Genomic DNA, 24,352 nt, shown 5'->3' with positions numbered 1-24,352 from the left:
ATAACAATCTTTCAATATTCCACTGTGCAGTAAGTGCCGACAGGCTGTGGCGTTTGCCAAAGCCGAATCGGCTTCGCATCTGTCCCTGCAGAACAAGGATGCGGAGGAAGAGGGTCGGCTAGGTACTCCTCCGAGACCAGGTGATCAATTTTTAACAGTTTTATTTTTTTTACAATCTCAATCCTCGTCGTAATTTTTTAGAAATTCAGAGTCAATGTATCTGTCGGTATAATTAAAGACGTTGTTTCAAATGTTACTTGTTTGCGATAAAAAAAATAGGTACAATTGCTGAACGCGAGCACAAGAAGTGGGAAAATGCACCACCTATCGAGAACAACCCCTATAGCCAGGAAAACATTCAAAAGAGGCTTTTGGAGAGGCAGTACTCTAGAAGATCGTCAGACATCCCTGGGTAAGATTTATAATAATCTTATCTTCATATGCGAATTTAATAAGACTAATATTCTACGGGTAATATTTTCCTTCAGAATTCACACCGAATTGCCAAAGAGCAACGGTGCGGATATGGATGTCGTGCTGGCGCCCCATGAACCGGATATCAAAAGGTGATATTCGAAATTATGTGAAAAAGATCTACAGATATCTAAATTTTCATCTTTCATCGAAAATTAGAAACTAACTTAACCTTTCAATAATAACTGTCTGTAATAGATAAACGCCGTATATAATAGCATAACATATGAATGCAATAGGAATTCAAAGCTTTGTTCTGTATGTGAAATTTCCAGAAACTACAAATATTTTGTTTCGCAAATAAAATACGAATAAAGAAATCTATGATAAATAGAGATCATATATCGGGCAATCCATCGCACAAAGAAGCTTTATCCGATGTACAAAATTTCTAAAACACGCAAATACATACTCGTAGTTCAAAGAAAAAAGAATCCTTTAGGAGGGATCTTCCTGCATGAAATCAATAATCTTGACAGAATTATCGGGATTTAACAATTTTTAACCCATCAAAAAATGGTTAATGAACTAGCTAATTATATAAATGCCTGGAATGCGTAGGTTCGGCAGGGACTATTACATCAACGATTCAAGAGCGTCGGGTAACGAGAAAGGGAGAAGATCGACGGCGTCGACCTCGAGCAGACCGAGCAGCTCGTTGTCTCAACGATCAAGTTCCAACGGAATGGCGGACCAGGATCAACAGGTGAGTTTCCAGCTCGAAAAGTTCGAGGAGGCTTCCCTGCGTGGCAGCCTTTCTAGATGGACCTATCGCGATCCGTACTCCAGTCCGCAATTTGCCATCAACCCTCTTCTACGTTTGGAACTCGATGTATCAACAGAACCAACTGATCGTGATCACGAAAAAATCAACGGCTCTAACGAAAACTCTACGGGAAACGATGTTCCAAACGGTATAGGATATTCGAAAAATATGACAAAGAATAAAGAACATATTGACAAGTACGAAGCGATCGTAGAGAAGGAAACTAAATATTTTGATATCGATGGGCAAGATGCTAAATCTCTTGGCACTGACAATGATATTTTAAAACTTATGTCGAGTGACTTTTCGCAAAAAGTCGCTTATAATCCGCTCTACGAACCCGAGAAAAGTATCCTGAAGTCAGATGACTCAGGAATGTTCTCGGTCGATATGAACCCCATGGAGGATAATAAGAAGCAAAGTGAGGAGTTTTGGAGACTATGGATCAATGACAATCAGGATCATACGAGAAACGATCAGATTCTGTCGTTCAATGGAAGGAGGTACTGGAACCTTAATGGCTACAAGTATCACACATTCGGAGGAATAAAGAACTCTCTTGATAAAAGCGTGGAAGATTCTGACGCGGAGGATAACTTGAAAATGGAGACACGTGACGACGAGCCCTTCGATATCACGGATTTCAGTAAATTCAAGTTTCAGACGTTTGGCGGTATAAAGAAGGGCAAGAAGATCGACGGTAAAGGAATTCCCATGTATAGAAAAATGATATTAAGATCGTGTATAAGGAATTGTAAAAATACCAAAGGAATGAGGTCGTCTCAAAGCGATTCTGCCTTACAGCGCATAAATGGAATAAATAATGCGTCGAACGAAAAAATCGATCAGGAGTCTGATAGACAGAGCGATTACGAAAGTGACAGTCCCGAGGAGAGAGATACGATGAAGTACCTTAATATAAATACGAAGAGAAAGCGCAATAACAAGTTCTACAAGAGACGAGTTAAGACGGTGTTTTCGTCGTATAGATCGTCCTCGGACGAATCCTGGCAAGACGAAGATGTTCAATCGCCTGACAAACTGATAATGCGAAAATGTCTAAGGGACACGCCCAAGAAAATAAAATTACGACCGAATCCGGATAACGATTCCAATTACTTTTTCAATACGTCCAGGAGGAAGGTGTTCAACGATAGTTTGAGAAGAGTTCGATCGCAGAAACGATTGTCGGACGATAGCGAAAGTTTGAAGTTGGAGCCACCTATCGTGCCGGAGATGGTCGAAAAAACTTTCGAAACTTTAAAAGATCTTCGAAGCAAAGGGAAGAAAAAGAAGAGCAAAAGTTCCGAATCGAACAACCAAAAAAAGACTGGTGTGAGGTGTTTGACCGATCTGACGATATGGTGAAAATAGTTACTTAAATTGGCTCCCGTTGGGGAATTTAAACTGTTTCACGCGTATAGAAGTTAATACTTCTTTTTTTTTAAAGAAATGCCTTTTTTTATTTTATCGTATATAGTGCCATATTGTCAACTAAAAGTTCCTCGAAAAGTGTCCAAAACGTATCAAAGATGCGAATTCTATTTTTCACCGATAGATTATAAAGAAGAAGTTTATTGTACAAAAGAGTGTATATTATAACTGCTATAAATATATTGTTTCTAATGAGCGTAACGAATAACGAGACATGTGACTTTACTTGAAGTGTGCATGACACTATAACGGTGTAGGTATTTGTCCCTACGATTAATCCTCGCGTAGCAAATTCGAAGATTCTATGACTACTTAAATACCATCTTTATTAGTTTCAATTGTGGTATAACAGAAAAATTAGTATGCTCTGTAAGCAAACTGTAAATAAAATTTTCCTGACTCTTCCTTGTAGATCGCACGCAGTAATGTATCAGCCTTGTATAATACAAAACAATCGTTCTTTCTTGTATATAGTACACGTAGATCGTAAAAGAGGCGGCTTAAAAATAATAAAAATAATAAAACATGTGACCGAGAACATTCTGTTAATACGAAGTCGTTCTATGCACATTGCACATGCATGATCGCTGCGAAAAATGCCTTTTCCGATCGGTAAGTACCGTTTACATGCATTTCCAATTCAATGCATGTCGACTAACAAACGATAAAGGTCTGCATGCTCTATGATCGATAGAAGCTTTTATCAGAAATCATTGAACCGAAAAAAAAAAAGAAAAATGAATGCTACGTAAAAATCTTTGGTGCCATTCTCCGTTATAAGGTGTTTGATCACAACTAACAACTTCTAATTTTCTCGATAAGATTTATTGGGTGTAATATGCATGGCTATATACGTACATACGCGAAGCTTACATTAAACTAATTTTAGGTGTAAAAACGTTACTAACAGCTGCAAAAGCCACATCGAAACATTTTGTGAACTAAAACGCGCGCCCGATATTGGATGGTTTAATTCAACTGAGCCATTTTCTGTTTCAGGAGGAAATACAATACAGAGAAACGGAGACGATCCTGAATCGAAGCAACGACGTGAAATCCAAGGTGGCGAAATGGCAGAATAACAACGTGGAGGGCAAATATCAACAACCTGTTCGACAAAATGACTCTTCAGACGAGGCGGAGAGAGACAAAGACAGGTTCTCGAAAATCGAGTCGCAGATGTCGTGGGAAGACCAACGAATGGAAGAAATTCTGGAAAACGAGAGGAAAAATAGCAAGAATGAAATCAACGCGAAACTGAATAATCAGGAAAATTATGAGAACGCCGTTATAGAAACGAAAAAGTCCAACTCCGATGAAAATCCACGCAAGATCAAGAGGATCGACTTGAAGGCTTATGGATTCGAAAATGAATTCTCTAATAAAACGGCTAAAACTTCCACGCCTAGAGTGGTCAATAAATTGGATCTTAAGTCTTTTGGTTACGATAATGGAATTCGACGAACACAATCGACGATTCAATTGAATAGCATAGGTAATGACGAATTCAAGCCAAGGTTAACCAGAACGTCGAACAAATCGAACTTAACACGGAGAAACGATTATGAGAATGACCGTGGCGATGTGATCGAAAGCAACCGTGCTTCTGGCGATAACAACTTGACACAGAGCACGGAAACCTTGAACAAGTATGAGAACGAGAGTTACAACGATTTTGGATTAAAGTCAGCGAAATCGGTGCCGAACATCGCCAAATTCTATTCGAATCCGAATAGCCAAGAAGATGAGGAGGTAGAAAGCTATAATCAGAATTCGTACAACGAATTTGGAATGGTTAAAAAAGGATCGGTGAGAAACATCGCGAATAATTATAGTTTGGAGAAGTATAACATTAAGAGTAACGATTCTTCGGTCGACGATTCGGAAAATGAAACGGATAATTCCTTTGAGAGGGAACAGAGTCACCAATCGATGAATGACCTCAAGAAGAAAAGTCTGAGCGAAGAGGAATTTGATAATAAGGTGCTGCCGATGCCATCGGTCAGGAGGCTCGCTGAAGCGTTTAGCAAACAGACCGAACCCGTTCCTGGACCTATTTCGAAGGTAAGAATGTATTCTTGAATGATCGATATGCAGAGTGTTACAAAAAGAAGTCTAATAAAAGAAAGATACCAATTGGTCGACCTTGACTGTAATTTTGCAAGATACTGGTAGCATGTAGATTTCTGATATAAGTAAGACATTATATACGTTGAATAGCTTTAAAGATATGAAGCTTCAGATCTTTCTTTTTATAGTATTCTAATTATCTAATTTTAATATAGGGCGCTTCATTTTCAGCGATGCATTGTTTATGATATATGTAGACTAAAGATATTATGGATTTATACAAAATTAGGAGACGAGAATACGCAAAAATATATAAAGTATACAGAGTATAATAGTAGGTACACGTCATGATATTTAGAGGGACAAATTTTTCAAGGTTCCATTTCTTTAATTATGTTCATAAAAATATAAATTTACGGTGCATCCTCATTTATACAAATATATTTAAAGGAGACTTTAGTTGCGATATATGATCACAAATTATTGCAAACACTTTTCACAACCAGTTACAAGAGATCGTATAGAAGTCAATGAAGTAATCAGAAATGATTTTCACTGTTTCTTATCTATTCTATTTAGATAACTAAATCGAGCAACGCGAATAAGGAGAGATCGTCAACACCAGAGATCCAAATAGTTGAAACGCCAAGACAGATGCACAGTCTGACTGCCAGATCGCTTTCGAAACAATTTCGAGAAGGCCTGAGGCAAATTCCGAACAAAGTGACTTCACCTCCGGCTAGTCACGTCGTTATGGAGCAACCTAATATAACGGAAAGCCAAACGGAAGTAGTGCAAGGGAAGAGCGACGTGTCCAACGACACGAACGTAATTCTACCTGGAAAATTAAAGTCGAATATAATATTTTGGGAACAGATGCAGAGAAAGAGTTAAAGCAAGTTTATGTAAAATTGGGCCCGAAGTCTTAAAAAGGAAACCGAAAGAGAAGTTGAATGTTCACTTAGGGATCAAATTAAATTAACATATTACATGCAAAGCGTCTAGATAAAGGATGTAAAAAATCCAGATAACTTGGTCTTCTTTTTTATAGAGTGCGATAGAAATTATTTCCGAGAAACAGAATTTTATCGAGAAGCTAGAAGAAGTAGAACAAGTTAGCATCCTTGCTCAACGTAAGAATGTTTCAACGCCGTTCAACGAAAGAGTCGATTAATTGTATGAAACAATACAGGCTCAACGATCGATCGATTTACAAGAGCAATTGCATTCGCGACAGGAAATGTCGATGTGATTGTGTGTGCCAAATGATATGAACCCGTGATTAGCCAAAGAAAATATTTTTTGCGTGGTCCTTTCGAAATATACGAGCAATTTGAACGTAACTTTCTAAATAGCAAACATTTTGGAAACTACGAAACGACCAGCTAAATTTTACGCGTTCGTAATATTCTACGATCAATTTGTAAATACACGTCGCCGGAACATAGTCGAACTGTCGAAATTGTTTTCTGTATATAAGAAGGAACTCTTAATCATAGTCACAAAGTTTTATATATAAATCTACCATATAGTGTTCCCATATACGACATTACTATTTATTATTTATTAACGTCTAAATATGTATCTGTGTATATACGAATTATGAAAATCGGTGGGCAACGAAAGTACTTCAATAAAAATATCAAAATTTGTATGGATTTAACTTTACGTTATCTGTACGTTAGAAACTGTGCTATATCGATATTATATAAATATACTGTTTATTATGTAAAAAAGATTACCAAAGCTTTTTACCTTTCATTTTTAAAAGGGACGGACTAGGGATCATCGAGACGATGGATCAGGAAAGAACCACGGAAATCATTTAGAAGAAATTATTTAAAAACCTCCTAAAACATGATGAGTATTTTATTTGAATACGTGCACGTACATAAGTGTCTGTATAACTATAAAATCAGTATATGTATTCTATCAGCATCTTTCATAATTATAAAAATACTACTTTTTGTTGAAGAGCTATAAAATGAGACAGCCATACACATCGTATATTTAGATATGTAATTTGTAAAATTATTATACGCGTGATAGGCAATTCTCAAAGTTTTTTCTTTAAATACTAATTACGAGGCACGTGATATGCTCAGTAATATATGCATCTAGTTTTATGGAACGGTATACTTTCTAATTCAGCGGCGTGTTCTCGCCGATAATCCCATAGAAAATGATCGATCAATATAGCGTTAATGTCTGATTTTTTTAACGCTAGATTAGGGTAGCGCCCGATTAGAGTTCTCACTTCATCCTTGACCCGTTCGATAACCTCTATAGAGCAACCTCGAATTTCGATCTCGTCTTCGCTACCGTTTTCTAATTCTATATCTGCAATATTAAATATTGTGCTATCTAATAGGGAAACCCTGCCACTTAACTCTAATGACTCTATTTATACCGTGATTGGTTGAACACTGATATCAAAGCGACATTATGTATACAAAAAATATGAAAAAGACAAGTCATTTATAATCAAATCGTTTAGAAAAAATTATCTAAAAACCTTCTAAAATATAACAATGTAGAATTTGATTTAAAAGCTGCGCAATAGACTCACCAGACTGTAGTCTGCTCAGAAGAGTATTACTATAACGAATAGCACCAAAGTGTAGTAGAACTTGCGGAATACGATAATCAGCGAACATCGTGATGCAGTCTATGTCTTCAAATTCACCAATTCCCTGTCCCTTGAAACAGGCCCATATGTCGCCTATCAGTATTTGTGCCCGCTTGTAGAAGCTAACTGGAAGACAAACACTCTGTTATTACATTTGCTTTTGGAAATAATTCTCTTTCATAGGATTAACAATAATATCGTTACCTTTGTGAATTCTGTAGTCTGCCTCATCTCGATAAGACTCGAATTCTTCCACGATACATTTCAGCAATTTTTCGGCTGAGCGCGAACACGATTTCACACAGTTAGTAAAAGTACCTAGAAAGAGAAAGAAATTGATACAATGTTTTTAAGAATTGGATGTTAAAATTCAATTCCAATTGTGATTTATCACATGTGTGTAAAATAGTTTGGTAGTCTAGTGTATAACTTTACACTCTTTCAAGATTTATTAGGAATTTACAAAAGAAATAAGCTCGTCTAATTACGAAAATCTAATTTCTGCTTCAACAAAGATCGGTAAAGTTTTGCACCAGATTCCTTTATTATATATAAACTTAATAAGCAAAACTATGATCTGAAGAAAAGAAAGGGATTTCAATCATGTACCTTGATACTTTTCTAACAAAACCTTTCCGGCATCTCTCAAGGATTTAACTCTTTCGTCTAACAGCGGGATACTAGTTTCAGTATCGCCACGAAAAATATGCTCAGCTTCAGATCTCGTTATTTGAGAATAATACTTGGGGTCGACTATAGGTTTCCCCTCCTGTTCGAAGTAAATTGTTTGAAAAAAAAGAAAAAAAAAGTATGGCGTAGCTATTGGTAGAATTTCAACAATCGTGTAACTTTCGAAACAACACAGACATCAACGTGTTGAAGTATTTTTGAAACGACCAGGACAAACGGTTTGCGAACAAAAGAAGCTAGACGTGTAGACGTGGAAAACGTCGGAACATGACATTTTACCTATATTACATGCAAAATTTCCATGTAACCACAAAATGTTATTGACGGTCAAATTTCTGAGGACACGTCAAGTCAGAAACGTTGCTTCTTAAGGCTAAGCTTCTTAAGATGAACCCCGCGTGTAAACAATATTCGACCGACATAATTGGTCTCAAAAGACCCACGTGAGTACACGTGACTCTTGAATATAATATCAATTGCGGGATTTGCAGCAACAAGGAGACAGCTCAAACATTTAAATTGTTTGGATTGAAAAAGAAAGAAAAATATAAATTTCATATGAATATTATGGGAGGAAAAATATGATAAGTACAATTTTGTTGATTTTCTGATGTTGATATTATTTAAAGGTTAAAATTATTAAAATTACTCTCATATAAAAAACAAAAGATATGGCTTGTGGTGTTCTTCCCCTGTGGTTTTCATATTCAAAGATGCAAAGATTTATTACTACGAGTATTATTAATTGACCATGAATTTCGCAGAAGTACTTGATCTTTAGTTACTTTTTGTTGGTTCACTCAAATTATTGAAAAGTGGAACTTCCTCCTTATTGCAGCTCGATCTCCCTTAATTTTTATTCATATTGAATTGTTTGCGTATATAAAATAGGGCTCTGGACAAGCTGTTCGATTCGATTCCTAAGCCCAAAGGCGCGGTACCAGAATTTGGACTACCAAAATGGAAAGTAATGCCGTTAGAGTCTAAAATCCCAATGGTTCCCGGACCGGAGGGTGTTTACAATTTCACGCGCCGTAAGCTTGGCGAGGAACTATGGATCTCCACACCGGATACGGAGTTTAATTTAAGCGATCCATACGGCTACGAGATACAATGGACTTACGACTCCCTCCACGATAAACATTTGCTTCCTCACTTCTCCAAACCGAATATCATTCGGCATTTGATCAAATCTGGCTTCGTTACTAAAAATTTAGACGCAAAATGTTCTCTGAAAGATTACAATATGTACAGAAGGTATCTAAGAAGACTGCACTGTGATAGCATAAAGAAGGAATTGAATAGAAGAACGAAACAATCCATCGAGGAGAGAGCGATCTTGTATGCTCAAGAACAGGCTGAGAAAGAAGTAAAGAGGTAACCACCGAGTAAATATCGCTAATCCTGAAGAACAATGACATAACTGCAAAATTGAAAAATTTCAGCTACATACGTTAATAATATTTTAGTTATATTATAGTAAGAATCCACGATACTTAATTATAGATATAATTAAATGAAATTGATCTGTTTCGTCTCCTGGAAAATTACTTTCTTGCATCACTGTGCGCCATTGTTCTTTCAGACCAGATACGTGTTGAATTATATATAAGAAACTATTGTCTGAGAATGGTATCGCATAAAAACAACGTTCTGTTAGATTGAGAGAAAGAGAAAGATTAATGGAGTTACGAAAGTCCGCAATCATGCAAAGCAAGATGGCTGAGAAAATGAAGCTGCAAAAGCAGAAAGAGAAACAAAGGAAAATTGATGAAAGGTTACAAGCATTGGCTCAGAAAAAGAAAGAAACTCAACAAATGCGGTATATTAAAAGCAAAGCTCATGCAGAAATAATTCAGCAGAAACAAATAGCAGCAACAGATATTCGAAGGCAAAAGATAATTCAAACTCTTTTGGAATGGAACAGGAAGGAACGTATACGAAAGAAAATGAGAGAAATGCGATTAGTGCACGAACAAGAAGAAAAACGCAAGATCGTAGAACTGAAGTATATATGAAATTCATAACATACTTTGTGTTAGAAAAATAAAACTTTTTTATTTATGCTATATAGATGGGAAGAAAGATTAGAATTTCAAAAGAAACAAATTGAAAAGGAACAGTTTCTATTGCAATGCATAGAAGATCAAAGGAATAAATTTATAGATGCATACCAAGAAAAAGTAGACAGAGAAACAGAAAGAATGAAAAGTATGTGTTACTGAATTTCATAAAAATTTATGCTCACAAATCGATAAAATTTAATGTTTTATTTATAGGACTTTTTGAAGATGTAAAAATGTATATAAGATGTTATTTGGCTAGGCACTTGCCTGGAAGTAGAGAACGCATTTGCTGTGAAAAATATTTCGATGATGATGAAGTATTTTATATGAATTTAATATAAAATCATCTCAAATATGAATGTGACATTACAGTTTTAATTTCAATTTTAGGATGAAACATCATTTGTGGAAAGTGATAAAAAGGATGCAGCTAAGCTAATAAAACAAGATAAAGTAAGAAAATTTCTATTATCTATTTCTATTATTAAGACTGCGAACTATATAATCAATAAAAAACAATATTGATATCAAGGTTTGTCTGGTATAAAATATAGTATCGTTTCAGATACAGAAAACGCTTCAGAAAGAAAAAAAAAGGAATGAAGAAAAGGCTCTAAGCAAAGATAAATTAAAGCAAAAAATGAAACAGAAAAAGAGGAAAATCTCAGCAAGGATGGAGAAAAAGGAAGCACGTAAAATTGAAAGTGTTGGAAAAAGAAGAAAGAAACAAAAGAAAAGGAAAAAAGTAAAAAAGAAGAAAGATACTCAATCAGATACAAAATCTGAATTAGACCCATTCACTGAATCTATACCTTCATCAAAAACAGAAACTATAGAAGAATCAATAATTTCTGAACCAAAAGAAAAGTGCACATGTCAAGCAATTAAAGATCGTGAAAAACATATTACATGATAAAAGATAGATAATCTTCCTAAAACTAAATTTTTTATAGTTTAACTTTCCTTCTAAAGATAATGTTTATAATTTTATATACTTTTTAACTCACATCTACAGCTCTCTTAATAGCAGCACACAAGGCAAAATACCCAGTCTGGCCATTAACAGTCCACTTTGGACAATTTGTTTTACTCCAAAAGGAATAATTCAATGTGTCCAAGACAAATATCCAATCGACTGCCTTTAGATCATCGGGAGAAGGGTGAAACTGACATTGTGAAAAATTGTTCACACTTATTTTGCGATCGTTAAGGGCTTCAAAAACCTGTAAAAAAAGAATATTGATTAGTTTATATGTGATCAATCATATCCTAAAATTCTTTATCTCATTTCTTAGTTAGTTAAAAATGTGCAACAAAAAAGTTCAAGCACTATTTATGATATAATTTCATAATTAATTTTTTAAATATATTACAACAAATTTATGAAAAAGATTTGAACAATAGTAAAAAGTTATTTACCGCATAGGCAAGATTTTTGATTCCTTCTTCTTCAACGGAAACATCCTTAGAACAAAAATCTATTAATTTTGCGGATTCCTTTGGCATTAAAATCATTGTTGAGGAAGTATCACAGCGTAGTTAATAGTGAATTGAAAATAATTTATTTAAGCACAAAATTTATCCACAACCTGCGTACAAACTCCTGACACACAACTTACTCTACGGTCAAGTCAATAGTCACGTGACAGTACCTTGTGACCAATGATTCTTAGCACGTTAGCAACGACTGGCTTGTAAACAAACATGGCTGTGAATGTTAAAATTCGTGAAATTGTCTTTTAGATTGTCTATTAATTATGTGAACAGATAATCATCCTGAAATGTTCGTATTAGTGTCCCAAAACTTTGTTGTAGATGAAGTCAAGGTAAGCACTTTAATCATTGAAATTGCATAGTTGAGATTAAAAGTACTTTTTCAAAACAATGCACAGCAGCACATGTGCACTATGATTGTTTACATTGAGTAATAAAAGCTTTTCGGGGTTACTACTACAAATTACAATAAAATAATATTAAGAAGTAATTAGTTCAAATATAATATTTTGTATTATATATTTTGTCCTATCTTATCTTTTTAATAGAGAAATCTTAAGGTTATTTTTTATGACAGTATAGTGTGAATTTCTATATGCATTTATTTATCATAATTAGTTGTTTATGTTATATAAAATTTGAAAATAAAGTTTATATAACACATTTTTTACGTGTTTTTTTTCTACCTTCAATAATTCCATAGTTGTATTACCTACATTTGTTAATATCAACAATAATTGATATTTGAATTTTGTTGATATTAACTATTATCTAAAGTAAAGTACATTTAGAAAAAAATAAAATTTATTTTTTTCTGAATTAAACATGATGTTTAAGTTGATAGTCAAAGTATAAAGTGTTATATCACTTTATTTAATCAATCATAACATTTAATAATACATAATTTAACTGATAAATGTATTCTGTGTTTAAGTTTTTACATAAGGACATGCGTTTCTTATTTTACGGTACATTCGATTGTAGGTAATACCTAATTTTATTATCATAGGCAACTATTTTCTGTAAAGTTTGATAAGATTCGAAACTTCAACACTTCATTTGTAATTTACATACGTAACACAAATTACAATGTTTAAATAATGTGTATCATCATATTTACATATAAAATTTTATTATTGCAATATTTAGTATACTAAGTTTTTTGTATTATATCTCTGCACATTTCTTTTAACTTCTTCACAACTGATCAAATGATTTTATGATCTTATATTTAAGTTATGTATGTATTTTGTTCAAAGTTTTTTTTCTAAAAAGTATCGAATAGCATGATTAAATAAAATATTTTGGATTACGATGTAACTTACAAAATATGAATAATATTACAAACATGTTTCGAATCCTAAGGTCTGAAAAGTCAAATGGTAGTGTGCTTCATCGCATTCATTCATTCAAATAACATATGTACATAATACCCCCTCAACATAAAGTGAACAGATTAAGGCTCCAGCAGGCTATAGGCTACATTCTACAATGTACAATGCATTATGTACTTTGTTAGTTTCCGTTTTCGCATACATGTCTGGTTGTGTAATGTGTGGTAAGCGATAGCACCAAAAGATTTTTCAACATCATTATTTGATACAAATGACTCATACAACTATAATATGATTAACACAGAAATCAAGTTGCAATGATTAACATTTATTTCATACCGTACTATTAAACTTTGCAACATATTTGCCATAATAGACATACTTATCATAAAACAATACATCTTAACAAAAATGTATAAATTTATATTTTATGAAATATAAAATTGGACAAAAATAGTAGGCCTTGCCCACCAATATTTGTAATGAATGAAGTTTTGCTTTGTGTATTGAATGCTATGAACACTTAATGGCATTCTGTACCAGATTGTGAATCGATGATAGACATATCGATTTAATTTGATATTGTATATTTTGACATCACCTGTGGCCCCAGCATGCTATTATATTTGTACATAGCATGAAACCATGACAGTATTCATTTAAAGATATATTAAACATGTTATTGTGCTTTTTAGGTGTTACAAGGCTTAAGTGTTTAAAAAAAATTATATTGTTGTGCAACTAATGAATTAAAATTTTAATCACCATTGATTCAAGTATTTTAACTCGATGGTTTCATTAGGCTGACCGAACATGCACATGTTAGACAGCAATTTCTTTCCCACTGTGCAATACTTCATGTACTTATACTTTGTAATGTTGACTATTAACATTATGATATCAATATAAGTTAAAATGGATGCATTTAATCTTTTAATATTAAACTTCAACTCCAGATTATAAACTATAAATTTTACAAAATTGATGAAGTAGAATTATCTATTCATTCAAATTATCAACAAGACAATAATCCATGTAATTAATTACAACAAATTCAGTAAATGCAGTTCATTAGAAATGTTTGCACTGAAATATAATTATTGTACAAGATTACTATCTGATTGATGCAATTTGAATGTATCTAATAAATGTATTAACGGATTTCGATATTTCACCCCAAGTTTCACGTTTGTTTGATTTTAGCCATCAGTTACAAATTTTACATGACTTGGTTTACCAAATATAATTCCAATTAAAGTGCTTACAAAAAGTAAGACCAAGGATCCCCGTTACCCCGATTGTAAATTATTAAATAGTAGTAAATTTATAAACAGACACCAATCCACATAATATATAGATTAATATATAAATCAATCTCTTAAATACTGTAAAATAATGGACGTTTTAATCGTAAAGATGAATGTTTATAAACAATATATATGTTCTGTTACATTTAAACCCAGTATTATATCAAAGCATTTGATAATAAAATTCATTAGAAATAAAATGTAATCGCAAAAATATTTTTTATGCAATTAGAAATTGTTAATACAGAATTTAAAAAGCTTGGTAAAAAAAGATATTGTAGTTAAAATATCTGTACTTCTTTCTCTTTTGCTCTTAAAAAATCGATAGCTACAGTGATGTTTCTTTTTATTACTTTTGTTATTAACAAGATACATTTAGGGGTCCAGAGGAACCTTGAGTGGCATGCATGAGTTTCAGTCAAAACATGTTTAACCAAACTTATAGCATTGTTACATTTGCTCCCATGCACATCACACCTCCAGACTTCACCCATGCAGCAAAATGCGCATTTTAATTATTTCTCTTAATATTATATAAAAAATCTATTTCTATTGACTTTTAAGCTCTTTGCCAATACTGTACGATACAATTTTGTTCCAGTCAATTTTCGTTCGCATAACAGGTAATTGCCTTCGTAGGGCCTTAAAGGTTGTATCAGACATTGTTTGATAATTTTCCGATATAGCAGTTTGATAGTCATTTTCTGATTCCTCAACAAGCCGTATTAATTCCTTTGCTGTTTGTTTCTCATTTGAGATCGGTAAGCTTTCTTTTACTTCTTTGCTACTGACAAGCTGTACATTTCCATCTTCATAGTAATGAACTTGTACTTTAAGGCTACCTCTTAATTCTGCATTTCCAGAACTTGGACTAAAACTAACAGTCCATACAGAACGCCAACGGCCATTCCAAAAATTTTTAGGTTGAAACTGATGATCTTCTATGCAAGCCGTTAGGGTAATATTACCTGTGTAAGTGAATAAACCACATTTTGTTGACAATTACGACTTTCAAACAATTAAAATTTTCTGAAATTTAAAAAAAACAACTATACCTCCTTGACTCTTTCCAAAAACTGAACATGCACCGTGTCTGTAATGACTTTGAGTGTAAGTTGTTATTTCATCTTGTAGAGCCGATCTCCATGGTTCAGATACAGGATCTGGTTCATACGGTTCGTAATCCTGTGCTTCCTTTCTAAGATGGTCATATTTAAAACTTTGCTTACTGCGAGCATCATAAAACCTTTGTCCACCTAAATCATTGTGTTCTGTTATAAGAGCAGGATATTCGCTTCCATCAATCTGAAGTCAAAAACAGAAACAAATTGACCAATGTAACACAAGATTCACAAATGTCAAAAATTTTATCATATAAATACACTTATAAATAAATTAGTATCTAACCTTAATTTAACCAAATCTATTTCATAGAATTACAAAATAAATATTATTTTCAAATTTCGAAATGAAACGAAGCTTGAACCAGAAATAGAAATTATTATAGATCAATCTCAAATATTTCCTATTAAAATGAGCACAAAATGTAACTATAATTAACCCTACTGCAGCGTACGATTTCGATCGAAACTCCACTAAGATTTGCACATAGCAACTGCAGTATAGCGATTTAAGGATACATTAGGTAAACAATCACATTAGCCAGGTGAATATTATCGCGCTCCAATTTCACTGTAAAGTCAACGTCACCTGTCGAAATTCCAAACGCGTGTTGCACGATTAGGACCGTTACTAGCCATTGAAATTCGATCCGACACTTTCCTGAGATAGTGTGATCTTCGATTACCACAGATACTAAACGATACCCCGGATACTATCATAAAAAATTGTAAAAGTTCATCACAGAGAGGTCGATGATGTACCTTAACAGGCGTGAGCTGATCCTTGTTGTACTGAGCAAATGCTCCGGACGCACCCTCCTTCAACAGGTTGTCGTTGTTCAACAAGACTCTCACATCATTAAAAACCTCGTTGAATTCGCCCGGCGGTGAATGCAGTATAAAGTCCGAAACTATTCGTACTTTTTCTTGATCAGGGATCACATCTCCATCCGCCGCCATCTTAACTTTTCTCTCGCACGCACACTCCACGATGTCAAACCAAGGTTAGTGCAGTGCAGGTTGTACCGGCGTATCGAAGCACTGCCCCATATACCCGGTGACGCATCACAAAGGGGATACGTATCTCTTTCCTCTTAATCAACTCTATGACATACATATTTTCCTACATTTCCACATATTCCGACGAAACACGTATTTTAAATACGCATATGTGTGATGCATATGCCAGCTAAATAATTCAATTATTGTATTTGCTTTTATAAGTGCTATATATATGTATATATATATACGAAATGCTTTTGATTTTTCTTGTTGAAATTTAATATTTGCATAAATCGATTTTAAATATTTCCTTATGCAGTAATATTATGAAATTATATACCTATGTATATTTATATTATTATTATTATACAAGGAAGAGACATAGATTGTTTTTGTGGTTAAAATATATTTAATAATTTATTTAACATTCTTTTTTCTATAAAGAATAAAATTTGTAATAGAGGAGAAATGAGGATATAATTCAAGACAGAATTTCAGTCATTTGGTTCAGAGACAACCACTGTGTTCAACGAACCTTACCGAGCATAACCCTCGAATAGCGTTTGTGTTCTCTTATACACAATTTTAGGCAGGTGTGGTTTCGGTAAAAGCCGATAGAGCATTTTATCAAGATATTTCTGTCTACACATGTAAAATCTCTTATCAAGAAATCATTCCTTATTGAAAGATCTCCGCCGGATATGTCTTTTTGCCCGCCAAAATTTGAACGGACTTCGAAACAAGAAAAAAAGGAGCTTCATATTTAAAGTACAACATAACGCGCATTCGCGTTCGAATTACACGAACTGCTATATAAAATATGACAACATGCCTGTTTCAATTTTTAAACTTGGAAGTTCATGTAATCTTTAACATTGAAACTTTTGTATTAAAAAATTCCGAAATGTTGGAATTTTCAAATTTGTTAATTTTGGCACTTTTGCTCAAATATTTGAATATTTCGATCAGAAACGAATGTTATTATTAATAATAATTGTTAATAATTTATTTTGTCGTAGTTTTTTTTTAGGTAATATAGTGGAATTTTGAAATTATGGCTGACGATCCAAATCGAGACATTTTGCCTGTGAGAGAAGGTTCTTGTGTGGATTCTTGTCGCAGTAGTATAGGTTCGTATCTGACAGGAATATTAAAATAATATTACACTTGGCTTTTTTTAATTTATGACTTTTACTTGAAACAAATTAAAGATCCCAGAGAGCGACACATTGTATTTAAGCTCGATCGTTACCAACTGGAAGACAGATATTTACGACTGCTCGATGAAGCAAATAACTTAAAAAAATTAACAAACTGTCAGGAAGATAAGATCAAACGATTGACAACAAAGCTGATGAGAGTAACTGGCAATTCAAGATCATGCACAATTGCCTTAGACGTTTATGAGGATAAGAATAAAATAATCACTCTTGAACTTGAGAACTCCAAGGTAAAAGTTGAATTTTTCCTTTTTACAATTTTTCTACTCCAATTTTAATTAAAAATTTTCAAAGTCAATAAAAAAGAATTGAAAAATAAGAAGTGGAAAAAAACAACTCTATCTTCTAGTCCTTAAGGAAGTCATTTCTGAACCATTGATCTGTTTGAAGCTAAATAGGTTGAAAATAGAGTGAATAAGATTTCAAGTCGACAACTATTGCGACTAATACGATAATGTTGCAATCGATTTTCCAGCTGAAAGATAAAGTCTCGGTGCTAAGAAATCAATTGCTGAGTCATACAATAACAGGTAGATCGTCATCAAGAAGTCGTAATCCCCAAGCGAGGCCTTCGTCTGGACGCACGTAAGTCCATAGCGTCATATTACAAGCAATCTATGATTCATACCACGGCATATCGTGATAGATCACTGAGTCGAGATCCTCGTTTTAGAACATGCCGAAGTGAAAGCAGCCGCACTAAGATACCATCTTGTCACTGTATTGACGACGACAATGCGCGATGTAATCTCAATAAAATCGAGGTAATAGCAATCGATGAGTTCCTTCTGTTTTATTCGTTATTTTTATTTATATATCTATAAATGATTGAACGAAGAACAAACACCTTGTCATTTATTAAATTTAGAATTAGGGATGGAGATGATATAAAAGGTAATGAAAATTGTATTTGGTGAGCAGGAATTGGAAGCGCAGAAGAAAGAAATGTCTAATCGGATAACTGAACTAGAGGAAGAATTGTCTACTTATACAGTCATGAACCAAAGGGAAAAAGTAGCAGAGAATGTTGAGTACATAAGAGTCTGGCGACAAATGAAGCAACTGAATGATAAGCTAATAGCCACTGAGAACGAGAACGAGTCGTTGAATGCGCAAATCAAAGATTTGAAGAGGGAGCTTTACGAGAAGACGAAGTACGCTTAACGTCCCTTTACTCATGCACAACAACGATATTTCTAAACAATACTTGACCAACTGTATGTGAATCGCGTTCCACCTATCGCATTATCATCCTTTACCTTTCTCTTTTTTTCTTATGCATGCATTTTTTTTTTATGCATGAAACAACTTATAAATTCTCCAACACAAGTTTCACGCGTAATTAAACTTTCTCTCCTCAACCTTTGTTATTTTATAAATAAATTTTATCTTATAAGTATCTATCTCCTGGATCCTAGCAGATAAATGTTAAATATCAAATGTAAATGCACTGTCTTTACTCATAAAATAAGAAGTCGAGTAACTAAAATAGAAAATGTTATAAATATGTAATTAGGAACAACGAAACGATTACGACGGAGCTCCTGACAGAGAAGAAACGAGTGGCGGAGATCGACGAACAGATGTTAAAGGCAAAGGACTCTCAACTCTCGCTGCGAGAGAAGGATGAGCATATAAAGGACCTGGTAAACGAGATGAAGATATTGCAGCAGCACAACAGCGAGCTCATCGACCTCAGCTCCAAATATGGCGAAGTCGAGCTTGAGAACAAGGAGTTAAAGAAAAAAGTGACGGAGCAGCTTCACGATCAAGAAACTTTGAAAACCGCTTTTAACACCGAACAGGCTAATATCGTGGCGCTGAAAACATCGAACGAACAGTTACTCGGGAAACTCGAAGAACTACAGAAGAATATAGACAGTTTAACGGTACAGTTAACGGTCAGTGTGTAATTTTTTTTCTGAATCAATAATGCTGGTCTTCTGCCTGACAATTCAGATGTTTGCTTCTTTAACTAAGTAAGTGTTTTTTTCTCGGTATTCAACTAAATAAATTTTGATATTCTAATATTGATATTCTAATATTTTACATATAATGAAGATACATTTGCAAAGCATCAATGAAAGTAACGAACGCGTTATTCTAGTGTTTTCAGACGCAGACGGAAAAACAGGAAACGACAAAGACTACGCCAATATCGACGAAACAACCCGAGACGAAGATACCAATGATAATCGACAGATGCGAATCGCGCAAAGATGCCAGCATTCAAGTGGAAAAATGCAATATTCTTCGCAATATTCAAGTGGAATATTGCGAAGCGCTCGAAAAGATTTTTGAGTTGGATATCGCTAGGAAAGAGCAGAAATGCAAAGGATGTTGCGAACCATCATCACATGTAGACACTACGAATACAATCCAAAAATCTGTTAAATTGATGGATAGATCGGTGCAGACAGAACATGAATCCGGCGTAACCACCGTAGACACGAAAGTTCTGCAGATTATAACACCCATAAAAGAAACATCGAAAATGGAAGAACCACAAATTGCGACGCAAAGTACAGATCCTGCAATAGTTACAGAGAAGTATTTGACTCCAGATAAAATGCTGAAACTTCTGGAACAAGCACAGATAAGCACATCTACGGATGCAGCGAAATTTAATCAGAAACACATGGCTACCGATGCCGACTACAGTGACGTGATGGATCAGAATCAGAGACACAGGCAAGTTGTCTCGCTTGAGAAACTGCTCTTCGGTGACTCTAATTGTTGACAAAAATTGTTCGATTATTCTTCGCGCTATTTCAACGCTGTATTTGTATATATATTCATATGAACCTAGTTTAGTTAAGATAGGATAGACAGAGTTTAGAGAATTCAAAATATTTCAATGTCCTGTTCGTTAGAATTGGAAGATTTGACGAATTTTAATATCGTTCTTCCGAATAACGCACATAGTCAATATTAATAATTGTGACGCAGCAAAATTCTGGAGCTTCCAGATGTTTTAGGCAGAATTCCATGTGTTCGTTTAAATAATGGTATTTGATTATATTTCAATAAAATATAGATAAGGTTTATGGTAAATAAAACACGTAATAAAGTGATGCCTTCGTATTATAGTACCTTCATATAATTTATTTCCCTTTTGTAATCGAACATTTTCTATTTCTAATATTCTATCTTCAGTAATTATCGTTAGACACTGTGTTACAGTGACATAGGGACACTTGTACAAGGAATTCAAGAAGCCGCAGCTTTTCAAGTCGGTCTCCAGCAGCAAAAAAAAGACAATGCTTCTCAGTCAACGGATCCTAATACAGTATTATCCGTATTGTTTAATATTCTTCAAGAGTATACATACATGATACCTCATGAAGCCAACACTCTGTATCGTGCAATTCCACCGATTAAGTATCAATTCGTGAAAGACATCAACAACAATAATACGACATTAAGCAGTGTTGCGAAGAGTTCGATTCGATCTGGTTGTAGCACAAGAAAATATTGCTCGAATCCTTACAGTAAACAAGAAAAGCCGAAGAGAAAATTATTACCCAATGTGCAGAGTTATAGTCGGCCGGTTAAAGTCTCTGATGACAATGATTGTACTTGTAGCAGCTTACTGAGGTGCAATCTAGATACACAATGTGACCGATGTTGCTGTAATTCCACTAAACCGCTTACGTGCCACTTCAACAATACGCAAATGCAATGTAAAGGACAGGCAATAAAGAACAAGAACGACTTGATCGACTCGAAGGCACCTTTACACAACGATTGTCTCGCATCTACAAGAAACTGCTATATACCAAGAACTTCAGGCGCATTGAACATTTCTCGGTAACGAACTTCAACAACTTCGATCGTTTCGCGAAACTCATGAAGTCACCTTTTGAAGTCAGTTGCAGGACGACAAATCTGGTCCGTACAAATCCCCGGAAACGCGTGAGACTGTGCAGAACAGAAATACCTCTTCCACCAGCAATAAATCGTTACAGGAATACATCAAATATCTAGATAGGTGTAAAAAAACCGTGAGTGGGATACCAGTAAGGATTACAATTTAATTAAAACTCGACTGAAACCGATAGGATGTCGATAGAAGATAAAACTCGTACTACGAACATTTAGGTGAATGAAATCGTGAAGCACGTGCAAGATATTGACTCGATACGATACCAACCTATACATAGAAGACCTAAATCTGAGGTCCAGAAAGTAGACTCTTCCTGCAGTGCCGATTGTCCAAACGAGTGTGTCGATACTACGAGTGCCTTTTCTGATTCATTTCCGTTAGTAATCGCGGATGGTCAGGGTCTGGTGGAGCTTCATATCGTATCCTTACAGCTTTCCACGTCCGTTAGTACTAAATGAACTCGTTAATATGAAATAAAATAATCCGGAAGTAATTTTATGAGAAATTTTATTGTATGTCAGGCTAAGCAGATCCTTTTCCGAGAAAAGGACATTAGCAACGTGTTGTTGTTCGTGAGTTGGAACATTTGGAATCAAGATACAACCTACACGCCCACGCTCAAATGTCCCAAGCTGAACTTCAATTCGTCGTTCGTCTATCGAATATCGGACCTATTCTCCTTCTTCAACTACATTCTTCTAGAACTCGTGACCTTCCAAGTGAACGTGTTTCACGACAACGACAACTACATGGTAGCCAAAGGGAAGCTTTGCATCAAAGATATATTGGACTATCCACAAAACAAACTTCACTATATCACACCCGTGAACAGTGTACTCCCTTGCTCGATTGGAATGAATTTTGGTCAATTGTCTCTATGGGTCAGACTAAGCTGTGACATCGAGCAAGTAGAAGCGTTCAAAAGAAGATACGGTATAATATCAGAACCACCGCTGAAAACGCTCATTCCAGAGAAACCGCCGGAAACGCTGATTCCAGAGAAACCGCTGAAATCGGAGGAAGTTGTTCCACCAAAAGACGATCCGTTGATGTTGAAGGATGAAAATTCCAAAATAGAGTATAGAGATCCGGGAAAATTGCCTGATGTAACAACGATGAGCATAATCGAGCCTACTTATATTGACGAATCAAGTACAGAGCGAGGAAATAATTGGTAATAAAACGTTTCCTACATAGGATAGACTCAATCGATCACGTGTTTTATTTAGGTGAAAATTCTACTGATGTCCCTTTGTCGACAACGCAGTTTAAGCATGACGACGCTTCCTTCACCGTGGTGAAAAAGAGCGTAGACGAAACTGACAATTTAGATTCGAACGGGGAACTCCATACGGATGAACATAAATCTACTTTTACGGTTAAGTGGGATGACACGCTCGAAAAAACCACAGAGAACGAGATTGTAGAGAAGTATTGCATTTTTTAAATAAAACATTAGATAGATTTAAAGACATGATTTTGAATAGACCGAAGCCTACGAAAACTACAGAGAAGTCAAACGAAGAATCTGATATGGGGAGACCAAGCGTGGTGGAATTTAATGCTTTCCTCTCAAACGTAAGATTAGAAGATCATTTATTTGCTGTTCTTCCAGCCTTTAATTTTGATCTCGCGGATATATTCAGAGTAAAACCGATGCGCCAGAGCGGACAAAATCAGCCGATTCGATCTCCGAGGTGACCAACGTGATCGCAGATAAAAACTGGCAAGAATATAAAGAACGCACTTCGTTCACTTTCAAGGGCATGTATAACAATTTATAATTCGAAACAAGATTACCCTGATTTATATGTGCAAAGATTAGGATTATTTACAAAAATGAATTTCAGACTCGCTTACGGAAGACTTGTCATCTGATTATATTGTTGATGATAAAGACAACGACGTACGAATTAAAATGTTTTACCAATTCATTTTTCCAATCACTAAGGTTACAGAAGTTAATAGAATTTCATGAAATACTAATTACAGCTTGGAAAGGACTCAATTATCATCGAAATCATGAATTTGGTTTTATTCCCCAAAAGCACCGTAATGCAGAATCCAGAGTATCAGCTCCTTTACATCGAATATTGCTTCCTGGGTTATTGTGGAGCTGACATGGAAACGGTTTCAGTGAAGAAACCGCAACCACCAAACCAGAAGTTAACATATAATTTTAGAAGAAGTAAGATAGTAATCTCTTCGACTTTTTCGTTCTTTTTTCTTTTTTTATTCTTTGCTGGAAAAATTTCGGGCTGAGAAAGCATTGTTCACAGAGTTTCGAGTACATGAAAACAAGTACCCGTTGCAAAATAGGATCTTATGCGCGATGCTGGATCAGTCTATTAACTCTAACATAAAGTTTATTGTCGTATGTGAACCGCTTCCTGAGGAAACGGATACGAAAGAGTGCGTGGAAGTTGGGTGAGATGAAAAAGAATTTCTTTATTAAAATATTCTCCGTGGGAGAAATATTAATTTAGAAAAACCGCCATGCATAGGTTCGCTAATTTTAATATAAGGGACTACGCGCTAGGAAGTGGTGAACGGATCATGTCAATCCCGGTGTATACTCCAGACACTACGGAACAAATTGGTCTGCTGAAGGTATTGTAGCTATTCTTCGCTATGTATCTGGCTATGAGGATAAATAATTTTTATTTGCAATATTTGTAGATCTACGTGTTAGGCTTCGATACGATACATCAATATTTCGGAAGACGCGAATCGATATTATAAAAATATTTGTTACATTTTTTGAAAACGTGTAAAACTATGGTCATTGTAAAATTAAAAATCTATAAACGTCCAACCAAGAAACCAGGGAACTTGTAAATCTACAATACCGTGATAAAA

General features: G+C 34.7%; 5 protein-coding genes across 13 annotated transcripts in view; 3 read left to right on the top strand and 2 right to left on the bottom strand.

The window, feature by feature from the left end:
- Nucleotides 1–6,402, top strand: part of LOC126871999 (uncharacterized) — a 57,496-nt gene extending 51,094 nt beyond the window's left edge. For 8 of the 9 annotated variants that reach the window (XM_050631436.1, XM_050631439.1, XM_050631437.1 and 5 more), the window contains 4 exons: nt 31–140; nt 280–412; nt 489–566; nt 1,036–2,684. In XM_050631436.1, coding sequence (XP_050487393.1) covers nt 31–140; nt 280–412; nt 489–566; nt 1,036–2,608 — 1,894 coding nt within the window. In that variant the 3' untranslated portion in view covers nt 2,609–2,684. Of the gene's footprint in view, nt 1–30; nt 141–279; nt 413–488; nt 567–1,035; nt 2,685–3,673; nt 4,739–5,323 lie in introns of those variants that run through there. The other variant, XM_050631438.1, reaches the window with a different exon arrangement.
- Nucleotides 6,403–6,595: 193 nt separating this feature from the next.
- Nucleotides 6,596–11,692, bottom strand: LOC126872013 (queuosine salvage protein). Its single transcript, XM_050631477.1, has 6 exons — nt 11,549–11,692; nt 11,137–11,352; nt 7,983–8,142; nt 7,578–7,691; nt 7,314–7,499; nt 6,596–7,084 (listed from the first exon to the last, which is right to left on the bottom strand). The coding sequence occupies exons 1-6, from the start codon at nt 11,642–11,644 to the stop codon at nt 6,846–6,848; spliced, it is 1,011 nt and encodes a 336-aa protein (XP_050487434.1). The 5' UTR covers nt 11,645–11,692; the 3' UTR covers nt 6,596–6,845.
- Nucleotides 8,136–10,889, top strand: LOC126872023 (uncharacterized). Its single transcript, XM_050631491.1, has 4 exons — nt 8,136–9,440; nt 9,724–10,071; nt 10,138–10,274; nt 10,343–10,889. The coding sequence occupies exons 1-4, from the start codon at nt 9,034–9,036 to the stop codon at nt 10,468–10,470; spliced, it is 1,020 nt and encodes a 339-aa protein (XP_050487448.1). The 5' UTR covers nt 8,136–9,033; the 3' UTR covers nt 10,471–10,889.
- A 114-nt stretch (nt 11,693–11,806) lies between the features above and the next one.
- LOC126871973 (uncharacterized) lies at nt 11,807–24,351 on the top strand. Its single transcript, XM_050631397.1, is given in 21 exon segments — nt 11,807–11,955; nt 17,407–17,517; nt 17,599–17,837; nt 18,083–18,192; nt 18,281–18,371; nt 18,529–18,761; nt 19,124–19,508; nt 19,715–20,342; nt 20,645–20,649; nt 20,777–21,418; nt 21,486–21,600; nt 21,683–21,936; nt 22,015–22,645; nt 22,723–22,940; nt 22,943–23,071; nt 23,140–23,272; nt 23,344–23,399; nt 23,486–23,681; nt 23,773–23,920; nt 23,998–24,103; nt 24,173–24,351. Coding segments are annotated over 20 exon segments (4,458 nt in total). The 5' UTR covers nt 11,807–11,955; nt 17,407–17,441; the 3' UTR covers nt 24,236–24,351.
- LOC126872014 (F-actin-capping protein subunit alpha) lies at nt 12,476–16,402 on the bottom strand. The gene is made up of 3 exons (XM_050631479.1): nt 16,148–16,402; nt 15,320–15,569; nt 12,476–15,232 (listed from the first exon to the last, which is right to left on the bottom strand). Exons 1-3 carry the CDS (start codon nt 16,343–16,345, stop codon nt 14,814–14,816), a joined length of 867 nt encoding a protein of 288 aa, XP_050487436.1. The 5' UTR covers nt 16,346–16,402; the 3' UTR covers nt 12,476–14,813.
- Nucleotide 24,352: the final 1 nt, after the last annotated feature.

Source organism: Bombus huntii, chromosome 12, assembly GCF_024542735.1.
Source record: "Bombus huntii isolate Logan2020A chromosome 12, iyBomHunt1.1, whole genome shotgun sequence".
NCBI classification, from domain to species: domain Eukaryota; kingdom Metazoa; phylum Arthropoda; class Insecta; order Hymenoptera; family Apidae; genus Bombus; species Bombus huntii.
Note: the sequence above shows the minus strand (reverse complement) of the source record. Positions and strands in the feature narration are given on the sequence as shown.